The 24,377-nt window shown below is 48.7% G+C and overlaps 8 protein-coding genes across 8 annotated transcripts; 5 read left to right on the forward strand and 3 right to left on the reverse strand.

The window, feature by feature from the left end:
* Positions 1 to 299: 299 nt before the first annotated feature.
* Positions 300 to 1,569, forward strand: N7457_003866 (LysM peptidoglycan-binding domain-containing protein; the record flags this gene model as incomplete). The annotated part of the gene is made up of 5 exons (XM_057174911.1): positions 300 to 474; positions 536 to 652; positions 714 to 1,181; positions 1,264 to 1,331; positions 1,393 to 1,569. 5 exons carry the CDS (start codon positions 300 to 302, stop codon positions 1,567 to 1,569), a joined length of 1,005 nt encoding a protein of 334 aa, XP_057031958.1.
* Positions 1,570 to 2,316: 747 nt separating this feature from the next.
* N7457_003867 (F-box protein) lies at positions 2,317 to 3,923 on the forward strand (the record flags this gene model as incomplete). The annotated part of the gene is made up of 3 exons (XM_057174912.1): positions 2,317 to 3,088; positions 3,157 to 3,462; positions 3,520 to 3,923. 3 exons carry the CDS (start codon positions 2,317 to 2,319, stop codon positions 3,921 to 3,923), a joined length of 1,482 nt encoding a protein of 493 aa, XP_057031959.1.
* Positions 3,924 to 5,790: 1,867 nt separating this feature from the next.
* Positions 5,791 to 7,395, reverse strand: N7457_003868 (class I SAM-dependent methyltransferase; the record flags this gene model as incomplete). Its single annotated transcript, XM_057174913.1, has 11 exons — positions 5,791 to 5,887; positions 5,940 to 6,368; positions 6,449 to 6,635; positions 6,694 to 6,719; positions 6,768 to 6,808; positions 6,863 to 6,935; positions 6,983 to 7,024; positions 7,077 to 7,106; positions 7,156 to 7,212; positions 7,261 to 7,316; positions 7,375 to 7,395. Coding segments are annotated over 11 exons (1,059 nt in total), but the record flags the coding sequence as incomplete, so codon positions are not given.
* A 1,646-nt stretch (positions 7,396 to 9,041) lies between these two features.
* Positions 9,042 to 9,820, forward strand: esdC (GTP-binding protein EsdC; the record flags this gene model as incomplete). The annotated part of the gene is given in 2 exon segments (XM_057174914.1): positions 9,042 to 9,665; positions 9,680 to 9,820. The coding sequence occupies 2 exon segments, from the start codon at positions 9,042 to 9,044 to the stop codon at positions 9,818 to 9,820; spliced, it is 765 nt and encodes a 254-aa protein (XP_057031961.1).
* A 1,107-nt stretch (positions 9,821 to 10,927) lies between these two features.
* Positions 10,928 to 14,750, reverse strand: N7457_003870 (DNA-directed RNA polymerase II core subunit RPB2; the record flags this gene model as incomplete). Its single annotated transcript, XM_057174915.1, has 3 exons — positions 10,928 to 11,090; positions 11,147 to 14,036; positions 14,057 to 14,750. 3 exons carry the CDS (start codon positions 14,748 to 14,750, stop codon positions 10,928 to 10,930), a joined length of 3,747 nt encoding a protein of 1,248 aa, XP_057031962.1.
* Positions 14,751 to 15,437: 687 nt separating this feature from the next.
* N7457_003871 (beta-catenin-like protein 1) lies at positions 15,438 to 17,682 on the reverse strand (the record flags this gene model as incomplete). Its single annotated transcript, XM_057174916.1, has 10 exons — positions 15,438 to 15,520; positions 15,575 to 15,692; positions 15,758 to 16,042; positions 16,093 to 16,607; positions 16,667 to 16,760; positions 16,811 to 17,045; positions 17,101 to 17,207; positions 17,266 to 17,495; positions 17,551 to 17,605; positions 17,656 to 17,682. The coding sequence occupies 10 exons, from the start codon at positions 17,680 to 17,682 to the stop codon at positions 15,438 to 15,440; spliced, it is 1,749 nt and encodes a 582-aa protein (XP_057031963.1).
* Positions 17,683 to 18,027: 345 nt separating this feature from the next.
* On the forward strand, positions 18,028 to 18,345 carry N7457_003872 (uncharacterized protein; the record flags this gene model as incomplete). Its single annotated transcript, XM_057174917.1, has 3 exons — positions 18,028 to 18,153; positions 18,219 to 18,268; positions 18,339 to 18,345. 3 exons carry the CDS (start codon positions 18,028 to 18,030, stop codon positions 18,343 to 18,345), a joined length of 183 nt encoding a protein of 60 aa, XP_057031964.1.
* Positions 18,346 to 19,783: 1,438 nt separating this feature from the next.
* Positions 19,784 to 22,150, forward strand: N7457_003873 (transcription factor domain-containing protein; the record flags this gene model as incomplete). Its single annotated transcript, XM_057174918.1, has 2 exons — positions 19,784 to 20,362; positions 20,417 to 22,150. The coding sequence occupies 2 exons, from the start codon at positions 19,784 to 19,786 to the stop codon at positions 22,148 to 22,150; spliced, it is 2,313 nt and encodes a 770-aa protein (XP_057031965.1).
* Between the last annotated feature and the right edge of the window lie 2,227 nt (positions 22,151 to 24,377).

Consider the following 24,377-nt stretch of genomic DNA (forward strand, 5'->3'; position numbering starts at 1 on the left):
CTGCTTCTTCTGCCGCTCCCACTGCTTGTACTGGTCGCAGTGCCACCATCGAAAGCGGCGACAACTGTGACACCTTTGCGGCTAAGCATAATACTAGCACCTGGGATCTACGCACTAGCAATGGTTTGGACCTTCGTTGTGCAGACTTTCCCACCAGCGGATCATTGTGCATGACTGGCGAGTGCCAAACCCACCTGGTAGATACCGATGACACTTGTGTCAGTCTTGCATCTAAATTTCGGATTACTATCACCCAATTCATTACCTGGAACCCGGTCTTGAACTCTATGTGCACCAATATGAATGTTCTTGTAGGACATGTGGTCTGCGTGAGCTTCCCTGGTAACGCTCCCTCCGAAGTCAATACCTATGCCACTGGAAAGTATGGAGCTCCAGCCACTGTGGCAGCTCCAATCCCAACTGATATTGTTGCCGGGACCAACGTGAAATGTGGCAAGTACTATCGTGTTAAAGGTACCGTTTTTTGTTGTGAAGCCCTGGCTGAGACATCACTGTGAAATTAACACCTTTGAAGAGTTTGACTACTGTCGAGCGATTGCCATGGCAAATGGTATCAACCTATCGGATTTCCTCTTCTTGAACCCAGAGCTTCATGAAAATTGCACGAACCTCCACAGCAACTATAGCTATTGTAAGTGGTGTCTCTTCCTGCATTAGATGGAGAAAGTTTGAGCTAAAATCAGCAATCGCAGGCGTCCAGCCCGTGGGGAACATCAAGACGTATCCAGGTTACATAGGGCCTGCAAGAGTGTCTCCAGCGGTACCATCCAGATTTTGGGGGACCAGTCGTGCGTGGGACTCTCTTCCGACACCCACAAGTCTGACATCCTGGAAGCCAATTGTTCTGCCGAGTACTGCGCCCTTGGCCAACCACACAAGAAAGGACTGTGATGTGTATGAGGACAATACGGATGGACCTATCCCGTGCTACTGGATGGCACGAGGAGTGAGCTTTTACAACTTCGTCCAGTGGAATCCCTCATTAAACTTCTGGAATTGCACATTGACCAACAATACGCGATACTGCACGTTGCTAGGACCCGGATACTACCTCAGCAACCTGCCAGATGACGAGCCAGCGGATGAATATGCCGAATACCCCTCTAATGCCGCACCCAACTCGACCAAAGAATGCTACATTTGGTATGAAACATCAGGAGGTGTGTATTTCCTTCGAAATAGATTACCACAATTCTCAAATATATGGTTGAGCATGGTACCTAATTCAATCTGCTCATCTAGAGAGTGCATCTTGCGTTTCCATTTTGGCAGATGCGGACATCTCATTTGATGCGTTCTATTCATGGAATGTAAGTTCTAGTTCCTGACAATCACTGGTGCTTCAAAGGCTTACGTGCTTCTCTTTCCCAGCCAAGCATCAAGAGTGATTGCTCCAATATTTGGCTCAGTACTTCGTATTGCATTGAAGGAACCGATTTTGATGATGATTACTTTGATCATGGAACTTCATCTACAACTGCTTCGCCCTGTTCTACTACAACACCTACTGGTGCGAGAGACATCGTGCCAGATCTGGGGCTCAATTAAACCGAACTTAGGTGGAACTGCAATAATCCTGCAATGAAAAGTGAAGAGGTATGCTAGAACAAATCATACCCCAGAACTACACTTCTTCTCCTTAACTTGGAATGCTTACCATGATAGCAGGTGCCTGTTGTTGGGATATGGCAACAAAATATGGAATCACTCTTAATCAGCGCTATTCATGGGATGTAGCACTTGAAGAAAATTGGAGTGGACTATGGCTCAATTACACGCCCTGCATTAGCACCACAGGATCATCCTTAGCAACCCCAACTAAGACAACCAGCACAGTAATTCATTAAAGCGTGCTCGTTCCGATACTCTGGGTCCTTGCACTTTAGCGTCACATAGGGCAACATGGTACCATGTAGAAGATCTACGCTTCATAGGGGCTAGAAGACAGAAAGCGGTTTCTGAGTTACTTACAGGCAAGAAATTGCCAAATCAAGTACCCACCATTCCTATGCTTTGCTCAAGATTTGTGTAGGTGCCTTACGGCCTTGGCTCTCTTAGCCGAGCATTGGGCTTAACGATTGGCGAGAGCTGGCGAAGCTTAGTGTGGGGCTACAGGGGGGTAGACCTTCGATTATAAGCCTTCTCTTCGTTTGGAATTCATCGGTTTCTCTTTTCCTTCCCTTCTATACCTCGCTGCGGGATAAATCCATTCCTGTCAATAGCAATCGCCTGACTCAATCAGCTCTACACTGAACCTCAACCAACACATCTCATTTCAGCAGCACAATGGCAGCAATGCTGCCCATGGAGGTACTACACCAAATAGCAAAGTGGCTACAAAAGGACAAGACATCTCTCGCTCCCTGCACTTCTGTATGTCGCTTTTGGCGGGCGGCTTTTGAACCCCTCGTCTATCGCAGCATATGTGTCTATAGTGATGATGAGTACAAACAGGAGGGGCAGCGTGGAGTTTCCCTTGAAAGCTTCCGAAAGCTCACATCGGGCGATCGTGCTATACGGCGAACCTGGATTCGGGATCTAGAGTACAGTATTCTCATTCCCTACGAATTGTCAGACTGGACCACACGCAAAACAGGGAATGCGGAAGCTTACAGTGTAGACAACCCTGTCAGAAAGGCCAATGATCTAGCCTTCCAGCAGGCTATGGTTGATCTTTTCCAAGAGCTTCATTTATGGAACCAGACCTTGCGTTTGGAATTGGATCTAGTTATCCGAGGACGTCGAGTTGACCCTGCACCAGAACCACATACTGAATACTATTGGGCCGCCCGGGATTACAATCCTAAATATCCAGATGGCCGCAGGTTCTTCACCCCACCTTATAGAGCGCAATTTGTCCAGCCCATGCCGGATCTCGTATCTATTCCGTGCATCGAGAAGCTCTCTTTCCCAAATGAAAATTGGCCTGGGGGTAGGCATCATCAGATTTGGCCTGAGGCAATTCAAACAATCATCCAATGCTGTCCAACAATATCCGAGCTGGCGCTAAATCTTGACGAATGGGTCCGTCCGGATCATTTGGAGTTTATACAAGCACGTCGTACGGGTAAGCTATGCCTCTTCTCGTCATATATTCTCCTCGGCTCCAGACATAGCTTACCGATAGCTATATAGCGTCAGGATCCCTTATTGAGTCTATCCCAAAGAGCCTACGGGTACTAGACTATGACGGACCAGGGGACGACAACTGGAAGTTTACTCTGCCGCAACTCAATCTCATCCCTTCGGGGGTTGATAGTGTGAGCGTCAACTTGCGAGACCTCAGTGTCCAACTCCGTGAATTAAGGTTTAAACGGAGCGCTATTGAGTATGACTTTCTATATCCCTTGGATAGAGATGGCAAGCCAGAGCCAAGCTCGCTACACTGGCCCCATCTGGAGATCTTGGAGATTGAGTATGTGCGACCCTGGCTACCATCAGGTAAGGGAACGAATCGCGACGGTATTCCCCAAACTAATACTAACAGATGACAATTAGGAGAATCGGTTTACAGCTACACAGCAGAGGACCAGGCCATGATCGACGAAATCGACGACTGGGACATGGAGCTAAGTGATCCCGAACGGGGATGGGACCGACCATCGGAGATGATTGACGAACATTTCCACCGGGTTTTCATATCGATGGGCTATGCAGCCCAGCATATGCCCAGGTTGAAATTTCTGAATTTTGAAAATGACACTCGGTATCCGTTTTATCTTTATTTCCAGAAGATCGCCGACAAGACCACCCTTGTGTGGGGGCGTTATCCCATACTTCGGCCAGATGAGCGAGGTCTCAAAGCCTGGAATATCGACCCGGACGACTTGAAGCTCGACATCGAGGACAAGGATAATACGTCTGTAGTGCTGAAAAACTGGCCACCTCAATCATATACCTAGTTATGTCAGTTCGTTCCTTTACTGCAAAATAAACGGTTGTTTGAAAATGGATTGGCAAAACAAAATCTCACATATTCCTGCGAAAGGAACTAGAATTCCGATATCATTGAGCCAGGACCCTTCATGCGTTGGCTCTCTTACAATTTCTTTGTTTTGTATGCACCGCCGGCTTGTGGCATTACCTTTTAGGCGGACGGTTCGCGAGGACTTGTAGGAATACCTCATGGACATCGCGAGGACCGATCTACAGGGTTGGTTTGTAGACTGCGGATGCACCACTGTTAGTTGCTGTCAAATCTGGCTGTAGGACAGTATGCTGCATAGCAGTATCTACGCAAAGCCAGCTAGATCGACCGAAGATGAAGGGTGAAGATTAGGATTCTCAATTTGCTAATGCTCGAATTCTTAGAGAAAAGAATCGCTAGGAGCCAAGAATCATCGAAGGTATCGCGAAATGAACTAATGATGACAGTCATCATAGGCTCGCCATCTTCATCGTAAACATCGTCACATTTCTTGACGTTAATTGATAGTCTGTATATATCATGTTGAACGAGGGTCGAGATGATTTTGCGCATGAGAACCGATATCCTCGGGAATGCTGCTTTGCGGATTATTTGTATCCAAGTCGGATAGAGAACAGGGTAGCGATAGGAGATATGGCCCTCCAGCTCGTTCGGCTTCGTCGATGAACCCGTCTGGCTCGACGTGCCACCTGCCTGTATCATCGATACTATGACAGCTCGTCCGGACACGAGAACCATTCTGAACGGCCAAAGCGCAGGCTGTAATTCTCTGTGATCCTTTCGGGTTTCTTTTCTCTTCCTTGGGGGTGACCGGTTCAGATGATGGACTTTCCATCGTTGTTGATGGAAACGTGGGAAGTGATGTCAGATGCGGGAATATTGAGACGACGGCTCTGATAAACACTCCAATGCTTAGAGATAGTATCTTTTATGTCGCAGTCAATGAGAAAATATCAACCCAGTTGATTTAACTCTCTAAGGACTAGCCGTCCGTTGATCGAATTCTTGGATTCTCCTTGAGGAAACGCCTCTATCGGAAACGTGACTCGACAAATTTCCCGGCTGGAAATGGATGAGACTGTACAGCGCACAGGTCTTGGGGGAAAGAAGAAGAAGAAGAAGAAGAAGAAGAAGGAGAAGGAGGAGCCAACTTGACGGTACACAGACCATTTTGATGGCCTCCCTACCAACGTAGTCTTTGCCCAAAAAATGAATCACTCTCTAATTCAATTAAGTAGGCTCATGTAGCCTTTTTGAAATTGAATAGCAGCATAGGCTACTTGGATAGTTTGCACGTCATATCGTCAATCTCGGACGTTCGATCTTTCTTTCCCCTGCCTTCCACCCATTCAAGCATCACTGTCCCTCATCATAATCTCAAGCATATGGTTTGCGTCCGGGCTAAGAGGGCACTGCCATCGAGCGTTCCCTTCTTCAATAGGTATTTTGGCCAACATGGTTGATAAAGTACCGTGTTATGTACGAGACATGATGATTCTGCACTCTGCCTCGAGTTTATATGCCACACTCCCAGTTTTGCGTCCCACGCTGTTTTGTGCACCGCGGAGATCGATAGCATGTGTGTGCGCCTTACATTGGGATGTTTCTAGCGCCAATCAAGTAATGCCATGTGTGCATATATGAAATATTGTAAACATAATTTCCATTTATTCAACTATAAAGGCCGTGCTAACCGTGGGTGGCCAGGGTTGGGGCTCCTTTACAGTGCAGGTAGAAAAAGAAACTGATAATGTCCACTGCTAAAATCCCAATGTGTCCACACCAAGTACTTCATACTCTTGCAAATCATCAAATCATTCCATACTCAACTCTCAACATACAGCCTCCTCCTTAACAATAACACGCATCTCTTTCCCGCTCGCGGCCCCCTTCACGGCCACCTCCGCGGCAGTAGGCTTCCTCCCCCAAACCTTCGTTCTGGAAGATATTAGTCAAAAGCCTCACATCCAGAAGAATAATGTAAACTCACACAGTCTGCCAGATATGATAATGCGGATTCTGAACCTCTTTCCTAACCCTCGCCAAAAGGACCTGCACCTCCTCCTTCGTCCAGGGAATCGGAACCCCCCATTTCGTTAGAAGATACATCCCCCACCCTTCCATGCCAGAAGTCCACTGATGATAATGCAGTCTACCGGCTTCTTTGAGCGTGGGATCACGAGGCCATGGACCGATGGGCCACTGGTACTTCTTCTCGTGGATATCGACGAACCCAGCCTTTTCCATGGCGCCGCGCATGGTTTCCAGCGTGTCGAGCGGATGGTTCCAGTTCTTCCCGGCTGCAAAGACTGCGTCTGTAAAGAGTCTGATGCTGGAATTCGGTGGGAGACTATCGTCCGAGCAGCGGACTCTTGGGTCACCTTCTGTTTGCTCGATCCACCCGCCTGGGGTAAGGTTGCTGTGTGGGTGTTATTACCATCTTACCAGAAGGGTTTATGGCGAGTGCCAATGGATGAGTGTTGAACCGGCTTGACTTACTCATAGCACTGCTTGTATAAGCCGTCCCATTCAGTCGGTGTGAAGGCGCCTATCATCTGTCGCATGTGAATGAGATCAAAGGGTTGACGCCATGTCCATTCCTGGAGGACGTCGTCAATTTCCAAGATGCAGTTTGGTGGGAGCCAGTCTACTGGCGGGGGGAAGAGGTCTACACCTCTGACGGTGGCTAGGCGGGTCAACATGCGAACTTGATGACTTGATGGGAATACCAGATGTATGCTTACCATCTGGGAACATATCGGATACATCGCTGTGTTTTGTTAATTGCTGTTCCTGGCTCGGGTGGAGTTCGCCTTACATGGCCCAATTGCCTCGGCCCGTTCCTATGTCCAGGATTTGCTGGAATTTGATCAGTCGGGGTTTTCATGGCTCTCTAAACCCGAGGGTATTTACCTTCGGGTCTTTCACTGGGGAGCGAAAGAGTGGATTGTCGCTGTTGGAGTCCAGTACGATACAGACCAGGTGACTGGGTAGGTCAGCTTATGTCCGCTACCCCAGGAGTATCAAACTCACCCTGCCTCCAAACTTTCAAATTGTTGCTCGTCGGATGGACACCTGGAATGTCGTGAGAAGTGGAAGATAATCAATGTGAGGCTCCGGTACTTACCATGATTGACCTTCCTTCACTGTCTGGTACCTGTGATTTTGTTAACACGCGATCTCGATGCATTCGAATATACACATACCGTCTTCCATTCTCGAATACTCCCCGATAGATGAACGATGCTAACGATGTCGTTTCCCTGTTTCCACATTAAAACGATTGATCTGACAGCACTGGATATACTCACGATGCATAATCGCTATCTACATAATCTTCATGTCCCAGATCATAATAATCCGGGTCCTACGTTGATTCAATATCGAACTCCACGTATATTGTCAGAGGGACTCTGTTCACTCACGACGTCGATCGATAATTCCATGGCTAATAGTGTATGGACAGTTCAAAGAGAAGACAGATTGCATTTTCCAAGCGAAGAATGCCATTATTTAACGGGGTTGTGGGTAGTCGCCAAAAGAAAAAAAAACAAAAGAACCACCAAAGCACCAAAGCACCAAACGCCAGGATTCGGTCTCGGCACCGGTACATGGCTCGTTCTGCATTAGTGCTCGCATGATGCTAAGAAACTGACCAACGGATTTCCGCCAGACCCCATGTTTTCTTTGTTCTTCGCACGCATGTCGACCGTTGCGTCCGGACGATCAGCCGGAGGATTTTCCCGCCCGCCAATCAGACGATGACGGGAAAGTTGGGGCGTTCTGTTCGGTACTTTGGTTTTCTTCATTGATTTCTGTATGGCGTCCTCTGTATTTCCAGGTGGTGTTGGCGAGAGGGGATAATTTCATGTCTGGAGGTATGCAAAGCTTGACGCATGTGGGAATACCTAGGTTGACAGGTATGTGCCCAGGGGTCAGCAGATCTCAGCCATGCTGTTCTACCTCCAAACCCCAAGGCGCAAGCTTGTTTTTGAATTTTCAGAAACACGAAAGACAAGGAGATCGGTCCATCGGCAATGCGGATAGTGCATGTGCAGGGTTGCGGGTGGCCTCTGATTGACCAGGAGAGGGATGCACCTCGTTCCGTGTGGAATCCTTACACGGGTGATGTTTTGGACATCTCAAAGTCCAGGAGCCCGTATAGCATGCAAGCCTTGGGGACTGTGAATGCAGTGTCGGCATAAGATATGAATGTGTGCATGGTACTATGCCCAAAGAAGAAGGTGAGTAGAGGAAGAGACACCGAGTCCCAGGCCGTCGTCTCCCCGAGTCAACCTTCCGGCAAAGCCCAATGACAACACATCCCCAATCCCACTCCTGTGTACTCTGTCCAGAGTATGAGGCTGACTTCTCTCTTCTCCTCTGAATTCCAGGATTTGCCTGGACTTAAGACAACGAGAAACTCTCCCCTCATCTGGTCCGAGCGTCAGCGCCAAATCACCGCCGGTCATTGGCCGCCGCCAGGAGAGCAGCACATCACCTTGCAAGAGCACATCGAACCAACCAACTTCCTCAATTACCCGCCCAGGGAGTCTGCACGACTATGCTGCACTGCTGATCGAATCGTGCTGCTTAAAAGAATGCCATAGCCACCCCAAGGCGGACTTCTCTTCTTTTCTTTCTTCAGCGAGCGTTTTGTGTTAGATCTGCCTATTCGAGTGATCCTGAGCACTGGTTGCCTGGACCTTTTTTTCTTTCTTTCTTTCTGTTCTATACTATTCTAATTATTCCCCTCTTTACTCTCAAACGAGCTGTGCTCTTTGAGATTCTGCCTTGCTTCGGACTTCCTCGAACTTGCCAACTTATTTACACAGTTCTACTTGTCGCCGGTCGACTTGCTTTGACTGTTCAGATCTACCAACAAACACGCATAATATAATCTCGCTCGATTATTCTTCTTTCTTTGTCGTGGACCGGTTCCCCGTCTAAGATCAACAAAGAGTCATCCGATACGTAACAACCAAACACTCTGGCAGTTTTAGGTTGTTTCTTGAATATACACTCTTGAACGCATCTTGCTCTCTACGACAACCTTTCAATCCAATTATCTTTTTTTTTTTTTGAATCCATCATGGCCGCCGTTCAACTGAAGTTCTCTCTCCGGACCTCGTCCAACGTCAAGACCGTCCACCTCGTCGGTTCCTGGGACAACTACCAACGCCAAATCCCACTCTCCGCCGAGACCAAGCCCGGCGCCTGGGTTGGCAAGTTCCGCTTCCAGACCTCAATGCTGCAACTTGGAGGCCGCTACTGGTACTACTACATCATGGATGGCTATCACGTCTCCCACGATCCAGCCGTCGAGTACACCGTCGAGCCAACCACCGGCCGCAAGCTCAACATCCTCGATGTCCCCGGCGGCAAGCCCACCCGCTCCGCACCCAAGGCTTCCCGCGCCGACATCGCCACCGGCCGCGCCCTGTCTCCCTCGCGCATCCACCACCCAAAGCCAACAAAGCACTACGCTTCCCGCCAGCTCCGCGAAGCCGACTTCGCCCCAACCGTCGACGACCTGACCCGCCGCTTCGCCGGCTCCCGTCTGTCAGATGAGTACTCCTACTCCAACAGCCCACCCAGCTCCGCCGGCTCCTCTCTCTCCTCCCGCTCCTCAGGCTCCACCTCCCCTTCCTCCCTGTCCTCCATGAGCGACCCCCAGTCCACTGCCGCTGCGAACGCTACGGCATCACCCGCAAGGGTGACCGCGTCAAGCTCGACTGTGGTGGTTCCCGCTGCGGATACCTAACCGAGTCCTCCGATGACAGCTGCTCCGAGTCCGAGTACGAGAGTGACGAGGAATACTGCCGTGCCCGCAACGCCGTCCGTCGCCAGGGTATCGTCGTCCGCCGATAGAGTGCCGATTTGTAGGCGGGGGTTGGAGCTTCCGTTGGAATCTGCACCTTTGCTTGGGGATTTTTCTTTGCTCGGATTTTGTTTTGTTATGCGCTTTGGTCGTGTCCGGATTTCCGTGTGACTTGGCCAAGGTGCATTTTGATTTGGATTTTTTGTGAAAAACTTAAATCTCAAAAAAATAGCCCGGAGCCGTGCGTGGACTGGTTTCGCGGTGCGTGATGGGCGGGGATGATAATTCGTCTGGGGGGATGAAGGGGTAAGGAGGTTGGAGAGGAATTGTGGAAGAAGACGAAGAAGACGAAGAAGACGAAGAGAAGAAGGACATCACCTGCCTCGATGTCACTGACAACGTCCATCCTGGATCTCCAGTTCCAGCCTCACGGACTCCGACAAGCTTATCTTGCACCCAGTCGAGAGCCGAATGACCGGGACAAGCCATAAGAACGACAAGATCCGCTCTGAGCCTCTGGCAACAGCAGGCTCAGCCAAGCGAGCACGAAAAACGGCATCTCGTCAGCCAAAGAACATCGTCGATGTCATGGGCCGCACGGTTCTATGCTTTGGTTTAGGTCTTACTCTGAGATGCCATGAATAATGAGATATGACCTGCATTTGTCCCCCGTATAGGTAGTCTGCTTTCGTAAATGGATTTTTGAAACACTGTTAGCATACTTCTTTGTAGGTGTTTACCGAGTATCCTCTAATAACCCCGGTTACAGCTAAGAACGTAAAGCTCTCTCTATGCAACCCCGTCTTATTGTCTTTGGACTCTAAACGAGATACACTAGGGACCACAATCTTCGAGTCTGACGGCAATACTACGAAAGAAAGATAGGTTAGATTACCTTGACGTCTCAGGTTACAAACATTCATTTATGACCAAAAAGTAAATCTGATCATCAAGTCACTGCCAACTAAATCTCTACGCAGGAAAGAAAAGCTGCACATAAAGTGATTCAACTATGTAGGGCCGAAAATGCATGGCCAATGATCCTCCCTAGACGCCGCGAAACAGGCCAAGCAGATGCGCATTTTTGCAGGAGATCATTAAAGTACAACGTACAAAGGTGGAAGAAAAAAAAGGGTTAGCAAGAAAGTGCACGCAGCTCAGCGCACGGACACCCCGGAGCGATCAGTGAACATCCGGGCGGCGATGTTCATAGAGGCCAGCTCTTGGAACAACAGCTTGGCGGCGTAGGGGATGTGCACCTGGGAGATGCGGTGCTTATTGTTGCAAAGACGGCACTCGAAGAGACCCTTCTTCAGTTTCCTGTAAAATTGTCAGTTGTGCGACGAAAAGGGAAGTAGAGATCGGAGATAACTTACGCAACTGGAGTCATCAGGCCACAATCGTCACAAATATGAACACGGAAGGGATCAGATACGTCGAAGAGACGTTCCTTCAAGAAAGCACTGGCACCGTGTGCAATCATGCAATCACGTTCCATCTCTCCGAAACGAAGACCACCATCACGGGCACGACCCTCCACAGGCTGACGGGTTAAAATCTGGGTAGGACCACGGGCACGAGCGTGGATCTTGTCGTCCACCATGTGGCGGAGACGCTGGTAGTAGGTGGGTCCCAGGAACACCTGTGCCACCAGCTTACGACCAGTGTGGCCGTTGTACATAACTTCGAAACCACGTGATTGGTAACCATGTTCACGCAGCAAACGGGAAACTGAGTCGACGGTGACATCAGTGAAAGGAGTAGCGTCACCCTCGAATCCGCGAAGTGCAGAAACCTTGCTGAGCTGACATTCGATCAAGTGAGCAATGGTCATACGAGACGGAATGGCGTGAGGGTTAATAATAAGATCAGGCACAACACCTTCCCGCGTGAAAGGCATGTCCTCCTGTCGGTAGGTGATACCGATGGTACCCTTCTGACCGTGACGAGAGGCGAACTTGTCACCAATCTGGGGAATCTTGGTGGTACGCATTCGAACCTTCACGAACTTCAGATCGTCGTTACCAGTGGAGATCAACACTTGATCAACAATACCGTTCTCGGTACTACGCAGAGGCGTCGACACATCAATCTTTGTGTGTGCCTTCGTGCGCTGGCCGAGCTCCTCCGCATCAGCGGCCAACGGAGCTGTCTTGCCGATAATGATATCATCTCCAGAGACACGGACACCGGGAGCAACGATGCCGTCCTCGTCCAACTTGTCATAAGTACCCTTGCGCATGCCAAGGGTATCCAACCGCATAGGTTTCTCGAATCTCTCCACAACCTGCAGTCCAACCATCTTCTCAGTATCGGCGTAGGTACGGTAGAAGAGACTACGGAACAGGCCACGATCAATACTGCTCTGGTTCATAATAACGGAATCTTCCTGGTTGTAACCAGAGTATGTCGCAATGGCGACAATAGCATTCTGACCGGCGGGCAACTCTCGGAAACGCAAGAACTCCATTGACCGAGTGGTGGCCAAAGGTTTCTGGGGGTAGTAAAGAATGTTGGCCATGGTCTCCATGCGCTGCGCAAAGTTCGTCAAAAAGACACCCATGGCTTGTTTACCCATGGCAGACTGATAGGTGTTACGGGGGGACTGGTTGTGATCGGGGAAAGGAATGATACTGGCACAAACACCCAAGATCATACTGGGATGAATCTCACAGTGGGTCCAGGTGTGCGCGCGCTGGCTGAGAATCGACCGAACACGCTTATTGGGGTCTGCTGTTTCATCTTCTGGCAGAGCATAACCGGCCTGAAGTTGTCGGGAGATTTCGAGATCTTCGGGAGTCATGACGATCATAATTGTCTCCTCCTCTTCTGCGTCGACGTACTCTACTGCACCAGAGCGCACTAGACCATCCCATCCAAAGTAATTATCCCGACGTTCTTCTGGGGCCAAATCCACAGGGAGATCCTTGTCGGCCTCGAGCTTTCGGATGTGCTCTTTGTTGAGGACCAATCCACCAGAGTTCTCGCTCTTGGGATCGTTGTCAATAACGAACAGAGGTCGGCAAACACGTCCAGTATCAGTGAAAATCTTGAACTCTCGTTCACGAATGTCACGAATCAAACTAACTTCGTGAGAGATCATGTTGCGTCGACGAAGATTTTGCATGGTAGTGACAAGGTGCGAAGGATCCCGATGAATACCGACCCAGACACCATTGACGAAAACCTTGGTCGCGTTGGGAGTCACTTGGGGTTCGAACTCCTCGAGAACTTCCATGTTGCGCTGAATCATGAAATCAACGATGGGGTCGGCAGGTGTACCGACAGTGATATAGCACATCAGTGCCAAGTTCTTGACCAAACCACAAGCTTGACCTTCGGGTGTTTCAGCAGGGCAGACCAAACCCCAATGAGTGTTATGAAGCTGGCGAGGCTTGGCAATCTTTCCATCTCTTCCAATGGGGGTATTTGTTCGGCGAAGGTGAGATAGAGATGAGGCAAATGTGTAACGACTCAGCACCTGAGACACACCAGCCTTAGCGGAAGCAGCCTTCTTCTGCTCACCCCAGTTACCAGTAGCAAGGGCATATTTCAATCCACCAGTCAACGTGCTGGCCTTGATACCGATGTTGAGATAAATTTCACGGTTAGTCTCAACACATCGCTGCACGTAGCGCTGAAGGTCTTTGGTGACACGGGCGAACAGAGTACGGAACAGACTGGCCAAAAGTGGACCAGCCAAGTCAAGTCGCTTCTTACCGAAGTGATCACGGTCATCAACATCGCGACGACCGAGAGCGCACTGGAGCAGCCGGTGTACCATATATCCCAAGAAGAAAGCTTTGCGGGTTTCACTGCCATCGCTCTGCGAGATGTGGGGCAGCAACTCCTTTTGCATGATATCGCGGGCATAGCGTACACGGCGATCGTGATTCAGATTCGTCTGTGAAGAGCCACGCTTGGCAATGAAATCCAAGGCAACCTCACGGTCTTGGATTACGAAGCCCTCTTCGATACACGGCTTCAACATCTCCAACATCGGAGTGTCGTTGCGGTCGTAGCAAATGTGGTTCAGGATGTCTTCGTCGGAAACGACGCCCAGCGCACGGAAAACGACGACAATTGGAATATCGGCCTTAACATATGGAAGTGTTGAGCGGATTGTCGGGCCAAATCCTCCTTTGGCACTGTCGCCCTTGGCGAAAAGCTTTAACGTGAGTGACGAAAGCATGCGTGAGCCCTTCTCGACTGCACTTCTAATTTCGGCAATATAGGGTGTTGGGCTGGGGGAGCCTTTTTGAAGACCTGGACGATGTTGCCCGCACTACGCTCCTGCGCAATCAAAACCTTCTCACTTCCGTTAATGACGAAGTAACCGCCAGAATCATAAGGACACTCGTTCCAGGCGTAAAGGGACGATTCGTTAAGATCCTTGAGAATACAGTACTTGGATTTCAGCATGATGGGCATCTTTCCGATGAAGACTGTCTCCTCCTTCATCTGCTCTGGTGGCAGCTGCTTTGTCTGCCAATCAAGGAACGTGCCTTGAGGTTTTTGTTCACCATCATCCTCATTTTCGTCATCGTCATTAGGTTTTCCCATGATCTCACGAGCTTCCTGAATCTTTTTTGTAACACCGAGGTAGAGTGGAGACGCATATGTAAGGTTTCGGAGACGAGCTTCTTGTGGCAACATGATCGTGGTCGCACCATCGCCTTCTGTCACAGATGGTCGCGAAAGCATGACAGTGCCGAATTTGAGCTCGTAGCGGCGAACAACGACGGGGTCAACTTCATCTTCGGAGGGGGGCAAAGTTTGGTCGAGAACCACCTGGCCTTGCTCCTCAACAAGCTCCTGCATAGTGGATGAAATGAATTCATCGAATGAGTCTAGCTGTTGGGAGACAAGACCCTTCGAGTCGAAAAAGGACGAAATCACCGTCCAACAGTCCTCGGAGGTGATGCCCTCATCCGCCTCCTCGTAAAATTCCTCCTCGTATGCATCATCGTAGTCGGCCATGTTGTCGGTGAGGTGGTATCAAGTATCGATTGAAAGAAAGGGGAGGAAATGGAAAAGGAGGAACAAAAGCGCGAGGCGCGTCGGCGTGGGAGTAAGTCTCCGCGAGAATCGCCCAACGCGCTGAAACGGTCGCCTATCAGTTTCAGAAAAGGTGGGGTTGTCAGAGTCAGAAGAGTCAGAGACCCAGAGGCGGATACAGAAAGCAAGTCTGACAAACTGGGGGGATGAAAGAGAGACTCCCCGACAATACGGCGATGAAGGGACTGATCTCCAGACGCTTGATGCTTCTGAGCCCGCTGTAATACGCTAGGCTCGATGTGGTAGATTTCACGTGATATGGTCACACCGCCCAGGCAAACAAGACGAAGACTAAATCCATAGTAGGCACGTGATTCGAGGTCATCTAGACAAACATGCTGAAGTATAGAAAGGTAATTTCCGGTGGAGTGCTATACGTGTATGTGTTGACAGTGTACATGAAGGTATGAGTTGGTGTGGAGCTTCGGAACTAGGAACTCTGAGGTTGAGGCTACCTACCGACATAAGCACGTACGTGCGTCCATCATATAGTTAAGGTGAACAACATGATATGTCCGAGGATCTCTGCAAAGACTAAATGGTCAAGAGCTGGACGCTTAAATGGATATATTCATTAGATAGTACAACGTATCAGAATGCCCTGGTGTTTCACAAAAACTGCAAAAGGGTGCTTAGCATCTCCTTCAGATCTTGATGGCCTGCATCCTCCTCATTAAGCCCTTCCAGTTGTTCTATTAGAGTTAGCTCTGCCCAAAAAACCAGGTAGTTTGATGGAATTTACTCACCTTGTAAAGTACTGCGGACCAAAGATAAATCCTCATCGCGGTCTGCAAGAACCGAGACAATCTTCGCCTTTGCTCCATCGTCTTCAGCGAGTAGCCATGCTAGAATGACATCAATGGTCTAGGTTAATTAGCAAAAAGGGAGGGAAAAAGGAACGCCTATCAAGTACTGGAATGGAGACTTACCTGTAATGAGAACAAGCCCGCATCAAATCGCCTAGACAGCCACTCGCCAGCCATGAGTTCTTGCTCCTCCTTGGCAAAGGCTCTGCGCTCTTGTTCGATGGCTTGCTCGACAGGCGAGACACGTGCAGCATATTCGCGCCTAAGTTTGATAAGCTTCTCAATTCTCGCATAGTCCTTTTCCATGAATTTGGCCAATGTGCGGATGCGAGGCCCCGAACCACCAGGGAGAAGACGGAGAAGGGAGGCGAAGATTCCAAGGAAATGTTCGATGCTTTGACTCTCTTGCTGTTTGGGCATTAGTGAGATCCAATAAGACCGGGATATGATGATATTACCTTCTTTGAGAACATGCCGAAGACTGTCTTGAGGCCAGCTGCTTCCACCAATCTTTCACACGCCGGCGCACCTCCAGTTCCACCCAGGACATGGTCAAGAACTCTCAGTGCACGTGGTTTGCTGAATTTGCCCTCCCTGAGCATGATCAGTGCGAGTTCAATTCCTTCGGCTTCCACGAATTTCTCCTTCCCTAAATCTTCTTCTACAAGGCAGATGAGTGCGTCAAATAGATTCTCCGCGAATTCTTCCTCATCAGAGTCCTTAACCGGGTCTCTTTTGCGATACGCACTAAGGAGCTGGAGGAGAACATCAATACCATCGAGCTCAATGAACTTCGTGCGGTTATTTGGAGTAGACTGGAGAAGGATTGCAAGTATCTCTGCGGCATATTGCTTGTTTTGGGTGACTGCTGCCTCTTTTTGCTGAATGCGAGACAGGATCCATGGTAAGATTGCAGCGTCCTTTCCGATTGTCTCTGCGTGTGCCGTCTGGGAGGCCAGGTTTTCAAATACGCCTGTGTTTAATTAGTATTTCCTCAAATGACCCAATATTTCATGAGTTTAGAGAACTTACTGAGCACATAGTACACTCCCGCACGATCCGTTTCAGACCCTTCATCAAGTCGGGAGAGATTCTGGGCCAACAGTTCGATAAGATCCGCCTCCATCTAGAGGTTTGTTAGGGCCTGAATTCCCAAATTATCATATCTCCACATACCATCGCATTGACCAGGGCATCCCATTGCACTTGCTCTGTCTCCACGTCTTCGTCTGTCAATTCGCCGATGATCTGGATTGCATCTATCGCGATGTCGGCGTTCTCGTGCGCCAACAGGGAGGTCAAGGATGCCACACATCCCATCTTGGCAAATTCCTCGTATAATTCCGAATGCTCAGATAAGATTGACAAGCCCTTAATCTCAGTGTCGAGATCGGCCTCGGAAGCCATGAACCTGCAGCTTAATGAGCACATGCACCTCAGAGGCAGCTAACCCATCTTTCACATACTTTTGTGGATCGCTTTCAAACTTTGCGCGTAACTCGGCGTTTTTGGATATCTTGCGCTCGAAATTCAATGCGAAGCGGCGCACCCACGCAGAGTCAAAGACCTCGGGCTAGATTAACGTACGGTCAGTATTTAGAGAAGTATACCGTGTGCCGTAGGACCCATACCGGAGCCTCAACTTCTTGTTGATCGATGTATTCCATTGCTTGGGCTGTTTTGTGTTCCATTCCACCGCCGAAGAAACGGCCTTCCTCGTCGTCCGGGATATCTTCCTCGAAGTCTGGAGGGAGCTCGGGTCCAGCTTCCCCGTCGTCAATATCGTCCTCCACCATTGGCGCTTTACCCTTAGATCTTGCATCGCTACTTGGATCTAGCTTCGCTGATTTATACAGCTCATCTTTGCGGTATTGTTAGAATGTTGCGACCAACGTAGTTATGGTGAAAGGGCGTACTTGGATCTTGGATGGGCTCAAACTTGCGCTTAACGCTTCCGGTAGAGGATGGTTTCTTATCGAGTTAGATTCGGCTTTGATTCTATCCATAGAGTCGAAACTCACTTTAAAGAGCTCCTCGACATTGGTCATGATTGCAGTGGTTCACGCGCTTGATTGTCAGGCAACGAATGGCCCCCGGTCTGCTATGCGTGCAAGAAAAGAGGATATGACTTAGCAATGCAGATATCAAGAAGCGGTCTGCACCCGGTAAATTGAGAAATATAACAGTCTCCAAGGACAGTTTATTCGGACTGTCGCTGTCGCATCGTTCATTCTGCGCGGGCGAAAGAAATACGGTTGCCGACGGAAGCTAAAGACGCAGTGACGCCAAGCGTTCCGAAGCCGCAGATTTCTCGACGTCCGATCATCCATCCAACATCAACTTCACTCAACGTGTTCATCACTTCATCCTTCACTCCTCACATCGCAGAAAAAATGGCCCCCAACCAGCGCCACGTTTCCGCCGGCTCTCGTCCCCAGAAGGGCTTCATCAGCACCATCTACGACGAGGCCACCAACCCCGAGAACAAGACCATTGTCCGCAGCCTCGTGATCTTCGGAGTACGTTGTTATAACTCGCTTCGTCATTCCCGTGTGATGCATAAAACTTACGTGTTATTCTCTAGGCCGGTATCGCGTTCCTTCACTCCAGCTTCGGAGAGTTCCTCCTTCCTCCGTAAGTCCGGACCATCCTGACAATGATTCCATCGCAATCCATGCCATGAATATCTTCTAACTCCATGCAGTATGTAAAATCATTACACCTTCTATTCCTCCGGCGATACGGCTCGGACTTTCTCTTTTCAAACCTGCGGAAGCATATCGGCGTCGGTCAAAGGAAAATATATGATGCACAGGCATCTCTCGCTCGGTGGTTTTTCGATTGGATAATTTGTACAATATATCATTGGCAGGACATGTGTTATCCAACGTGTTCTGTCCAGACTCGAACTTCATGAATATCAGGAATTTTGCCATATGCTGGGTATCCAGCGGCGTGGTACAATCCAATTGTTGGTCTTTGATTTCTATGACACAGTTCTAGAAAATGTGAGATCCTTGAACCGACTCTTGGGGGGCGATCGGTCCAGGTCTACCGAGAACGTTCATCGACTGCAGTGTTGTTAGCGAATAGGAATATCCAGAATCAGATGGGCGGCACTCAATAGAAAACACCAAGGTCAACCTTCAAACGAAATCAAAGATGCGATCTTTTTTGCAACAGAGGGTCCCGGTCTACCTAGACGTTATCCAGGCCTGTCGTTGATACCTTTGATTCTGGTGCGGTAACGAATACTCTCAATTTCGCCCAGATAAGTCTAGGCCGGGAATTGGTTCATCAGGTATCAAACATGATTAGAACTTGGTACGGGAGGTTATCTAGATCTTGATATCCTAGTTGTTGCGCTTTATCTCTTTTTCCGCTTCTGGGGTAAGGGCGAATATACTCAGATGTACAAATTTGACAAGTTAAATACATATATCAGTCAACATTCCAAGCCCTACCTTTTTCAAAGCATCTGCCGTCCGATGAAGAAAAATGACAGATAACGACACATAAAGGTTGTGTTGAAACCTAGAAGTACTCTCCAAACTCAGTACGGAGTAGGCAGTGCGGGTATCTATGTATCAGCTTGGAAAGATTGCCCAGGCATTAGCACAGCCCATCAGGAGTCGAGTTTTGGTATAATTTGTTGCCATAGCCATACTGGTCGAAAACATCGGCAGGACTTTAGGAGGTTATCTTAAAACCCATTTTGTTTCTCGTAAGATTGTCCTTGGATAACGGTATTTAACTATAGAGTGTGGAGACAGACATATATCCATACCTATCAAAGCCGCGGCAAATCCGTTTTATATAAGAGAGCGAATAAACTAAAGGAGATGACTTTTAGAGTAAGAGCTAAAATACTGATATCTAGATCGTACCAATTATATTGCAGCAAATTGCAAGTCACGAATGGGAAGAAAAGAAGCGATACATATTAAACGGATCGCGGCGATCTCCCCGGGCGCCAAGCCCCCGCAAAATAACCCCCCTCCCCACACATAGCCCCGGTTCCGAACACCGCCTTGCGGGTTTGGACAACGGCTTATTTTGTCGTATTAACTGCCCAAGTGTCCCTAAACTGAACATTGTGTACCTTCTATTCACAACTAAGGTCACATGAAAGACCTTGCATAGGAGGTCATGTCTTCAGGTCCCGCTGCCAAGCGCAGGTTGTCCGAGTCTCGCATCGAACCTGCAACGAAACGCCACCATATTCATGGATATGATCCGCAGACCCCCTGGCTACATAATTCAGAGCCTGCCGGTATATGGCGGACACGCGGGAACTCAGATGTGTCTCACGCATTGCCTCTATCAAATATGTTGTCCGCCGTGAAAGATTTGATAGACCCTGACTTCGATCCACTGACGGCAATCCTGGAAGATGAGCCTAGGTTCCTGAAGCCCTTACCGGCTCGCATTGCCGCAGAGGATCTGGAATTCTTGCGATTCCGCGGCGCACTTTCACTTCCAGAGAGTGGGTTGCGGGATGAGCTTTTACGCTGTTATATTCAATGGGTACATAGTTTCATGCCAGTCTTGAACTTGCAAGAGCTCTTACGATGCGTGGCTGAAAATGACCCGGAAGGAAATATCAGCATCTTACTGTTCCAAGCTATCATGTTTGTTGGCACGGCTTTCGTCGACCTAAAACATCTGCAGGATGCTGGGTATTCAACCCGCAACAAAGCTCGTAACGCGTTTTTTACTCGACTAAGGGTTTGTTTCTACCCAAGCCGTCTTATCAACATCCGACTAATGTCTGATTTATAGTTAATTTATTCTCTTGATTGTGAAGAGGATCGTATTGTGATCCTTCAAACAGTGCTATTGATGACCTATTGGGCTGATTCGGAGAATAATCCCCAGAGAGATATCTGGGATTGGATCGGAGTCTGTAACACGCAAGCACAATCAATTGGGTTGAATAAAGACCCTGCGTCCGGCAATCTTGACGTACGGACTAGACGGCTTCGTTCTCGGCTCTGGTGGTGCATGCACTCTCGAGATCGGTTGATCGCCATGGGCATGCGGCGCCCACTGCAGGTGAACGATGGAATGAGCAACGTTCCAATGCTCAGTATGGAAGATTTTGATTTCGAACCATTTTCTCCATCAGTGGTGGCCAAATTTCAGTGTCGCCAACTCCAAGATGTGTCACATCAGAAACGCCTCGCCACAATGTTCATTGAGAAAACGAAACTTTGTCAATGTATTGGCAGAGTATTATTCGCTCAATACACACCATCACAACGTCAATTTGGAACTACAACTAGAACTACGGTCACCCTCGTCCCTCGACAGGCATCCGAGTCTGAGTTTACAAGGTGCGGTCAGAAACTGGAGTCATGGCTCAGTGCTCTCCCTAAAGATGCACAATATATCCCAAACTCTGGAAAGAGTTTTTGTGATGGGGAGGACGTGCTGTTACTACACGGTGCAATGTTGCGTATGCTCTACCATGCCACCACGAGTGCACTTCACCGGCCTTGGACGAATGCTTCAAAGGATAAATCCAAATCGCGGACTGATCGGTGTAACGATTCCCGAACAAAAATGAATGAAGCGGCTGCAGGGATCACACATATCATGCAAGGACTCAATCAGCTCGACCTCACCAGATTCCTGCCACAGTCTGGTGTGACTGTGATTTTACCTGCCGTTGTCGCGCACTTGTCGAACACTATGTCCGACAACCCCGCCGTCCGTGAAAGCAGCGTCTACAATTTCCATCGTTGTATTCAGGTCCTCCATTGTCTAAAAGATATTTATCCAGCTGCCGACATGGAGATTGCCAACATTGAGGCGGCCATCAAAATGCAGTCAAGCGGCTCCGGTACCTTCTTCCGGGTTATGGAATACAACCTTGACGCCCCTTCCACATCTCTGACAACCAGAAAACCAAGTAATGCCGCCAGCACCACAGAGCTTCAGTCTGATCCGTCCGTATCTGAAACACATGTGCCTGAAAATAGGACCCCCATGCAGCAAGGTCAAACCTCGTCCATCCAAAAAGATCAGCAACGAAGAAGACCCAGCATACAAAACGCACATAAACCCCCGCCGCCTCTATTCCCCAACGATTATGACCAGTACTCCGGCTTTATTGGTGTTGAGAACAACCCTTTCAACTTTTTATCCCTCGACGTCGACTTCTTCCCTGATATCCTTTCTTTTGCCAATCCATCCAACGACAAAACGCCTGATAACCAATATATATCACCTCCACCCCAAGACCAAGAGTCCACCGATTGGGCACAAGAGCTATTCCGAGACACCGACCTAACCCAATTCGGTAACTTGGATACCTTCGGCAAGCCACAAAATACGAAGCCTCGGGCGGATCAAGACCAAGAGGAGCATGATCTTGATCCATTCTCTTTCGCCTTGAAAGACGCAGATTATGTTAGCCCATCACGCCACCAGTCAACGAGTGATACAAGGGCTGGTATCACCGGTGATTTGGATCGGGACTTGGGTTTCCAGTCTGAGGATGACATGTTCTAGTGTACATATAACTGGGGGTTTGTTTCTTTTGGGTTTTATTCGTGCCTTGAGCGGGGGATTCTTTCATTTTTGTTTCTTTAGCGAAGCAGGCATAACTGTTCTGTTGATATCCATATGTATTGGATTAAAAAGGATTCCCTGGGTTTCAAGGCAGGGTTTGACGCAGACAAAACGCAGACTCTGCATAAATGTGCAACAATGTTCTTTATCTACATAGAGATAGACCGCCTGCTTGGGTAGATTTGCCCATAAATAATCAGTTTCTCTTAGCCATAAATCTCAGATTTTCTCTTCTCTTGAACCCTCTTTCTAGGTCTATCCACACTTATTTCTAAGGAAGAGCCATATCTATTTGGCTCCCTCCAGTAGAACGCACTTTGCCTGGAGGGTCACAACGTGCCTTCCTAAATTGGACAAACCATGGAGGGAAGGTGCGATCTTCTCCGGGGACGACATATAAAATCTCGCTCACGCCTCTTTACCGACCTTGACATCTCCCTTCATCTACAATAAGTCCACCTACATTATGAAACCCCGTTCCAACCCCACGCATCTCCAGTGCTGGCACCCCCCACATGAATAAGTGCAAGTGTTAGTTTTCAGGCTGCCCCGGAGACTTCGAAATCTGGGAGCTTATACGAATAAGCCTGTAGATGAGGAATCCTTCCGACACGGATTGCCAATTTTGCCACCACCAGCCTGTCAACGCCAGATACACGCGTCCAAGAACCAAGAGAACTGTCAGCATCCTGAGAGGACCTTAACGCTGTCTACACTCTCAACAACAAAACACTGAACATTTCTTTGACACCTCAATGTGACGCCGCCTTATTGGAAGTGTGATGTCACAATTTTGAAACTGAGTCCATCAAGCACAATCTGTTACAGTCTTTCATCGACACACATTCTCCATTTCACTTCACTGTGAATCTGCTGTTTGGGTCTCCATAACCGCTACTTAACTTCAATTTTGGTCGTTCCCCCCCAATATAGAAAGCTCTCAATTCATCGGCTTCTACAACAGTCAACCTCGCGTCTCACAAATCCACTGCTCCTGGGGACCAGCCTTTGGCGATTTAATAGATCTTCCACCAGAATGGAGATATTTGTCACGGAAGCTTCGTCTATATTGAAAGTATTACTTTCTATTTTACCGTCCCCCTAGTGTTGAACGCTCAATGTCCACTAGCATGAAAAGGAATGAACTTGGCTCTTGGTCTTGCACCAACTGGACAAAGTGGACAACTCATTCCGCTTCTCGCAAAGGACTGCAAAATCGAGAAAACTGAATATCAGTAGCCTCTCAAAGTGATTTTCAAACTATGAATTGGCACACGAGATGATACGTGAACAGTGTCGACTCACAGACTCACATTATGGCGAGTTGGCGGCCCCCAAAAACGCCGGCAAGGACTTCTCAATGAGCCAACTGGACGATGGCCTCATCTGCTGCGAGGGCTTGCCTCGAAACAATCCTTGGTGTCGGAATGACGTTTTTTGAACTTTCAGGATCAGGCCATCAACTCTTGGAGAGCGAAAGACGGGCAAAGGACAAATGAGAAAATCCCGTGCAAATTTCCATCAACAAACAACCCTGCGATCCTGATCAACGAACAAAGACTCTTCAAATACATTCGCCATTGTCTGATAAGGAAATGGACCGTAACCATATTCAAATCCAAGTGACGATTGCCACATTGGTTTGTCGATGTCCAGTTGAAACCACTATACAAGAAAAATGCAGCTTCAACCGCCTATATGCCGTTTCTTTTCGCCCAGCACTCGTCATGGATCCTCCCTCTTTTATGGCTTGCCTACGGTCGCCGATGATTCCATTAATAGGGCTCAACGTGTGAAAAGAGCCAACCAAGAGGCTTCGCTCAGCAGGATTTCCGTCTGCTTTTTGGCCCAGGAAATCAAATGGAATCTAGGTGCAAAGGAATTGTGCTTGTAGAGTCCATTCTCTATCCCAAGCCAGAAAATGCTATCATCCGGGGAATCACTTTCTGTCACATCCTCTCTTGACTTGAGTTGATCTTGTTTTCAACACTCTTTGCTATATACATACAACTATCGGTTAGCCCGTTCTCGGTCTCAAACGACAGATCGAGAAATCATCCGAGCTGGTCTGTGGAAAAGCTCCGGTCTTCGCTCCGATATTACTGATTCCAACTGATCATATGAGCATCCGTGGACTTCCATCGTCTGATGATATACAAAACCACAA

The sequence above is a fragment of the Penicillium paradoxum genome (genome assembly GCF_028828445.1).
Source record: "Penicillium paradoxum strain IBT 22861 chromosome Unknown utg000004l_segment0_segment0, whole genome shotgun sequence".
Classification (NCBI taxonomy): Eukaryota; Fungi; Ascomycota; class Eurotiomycetes; order Eurotiales; family Aspergillaceae; genus Penicillium; species Penicillium paradoxum.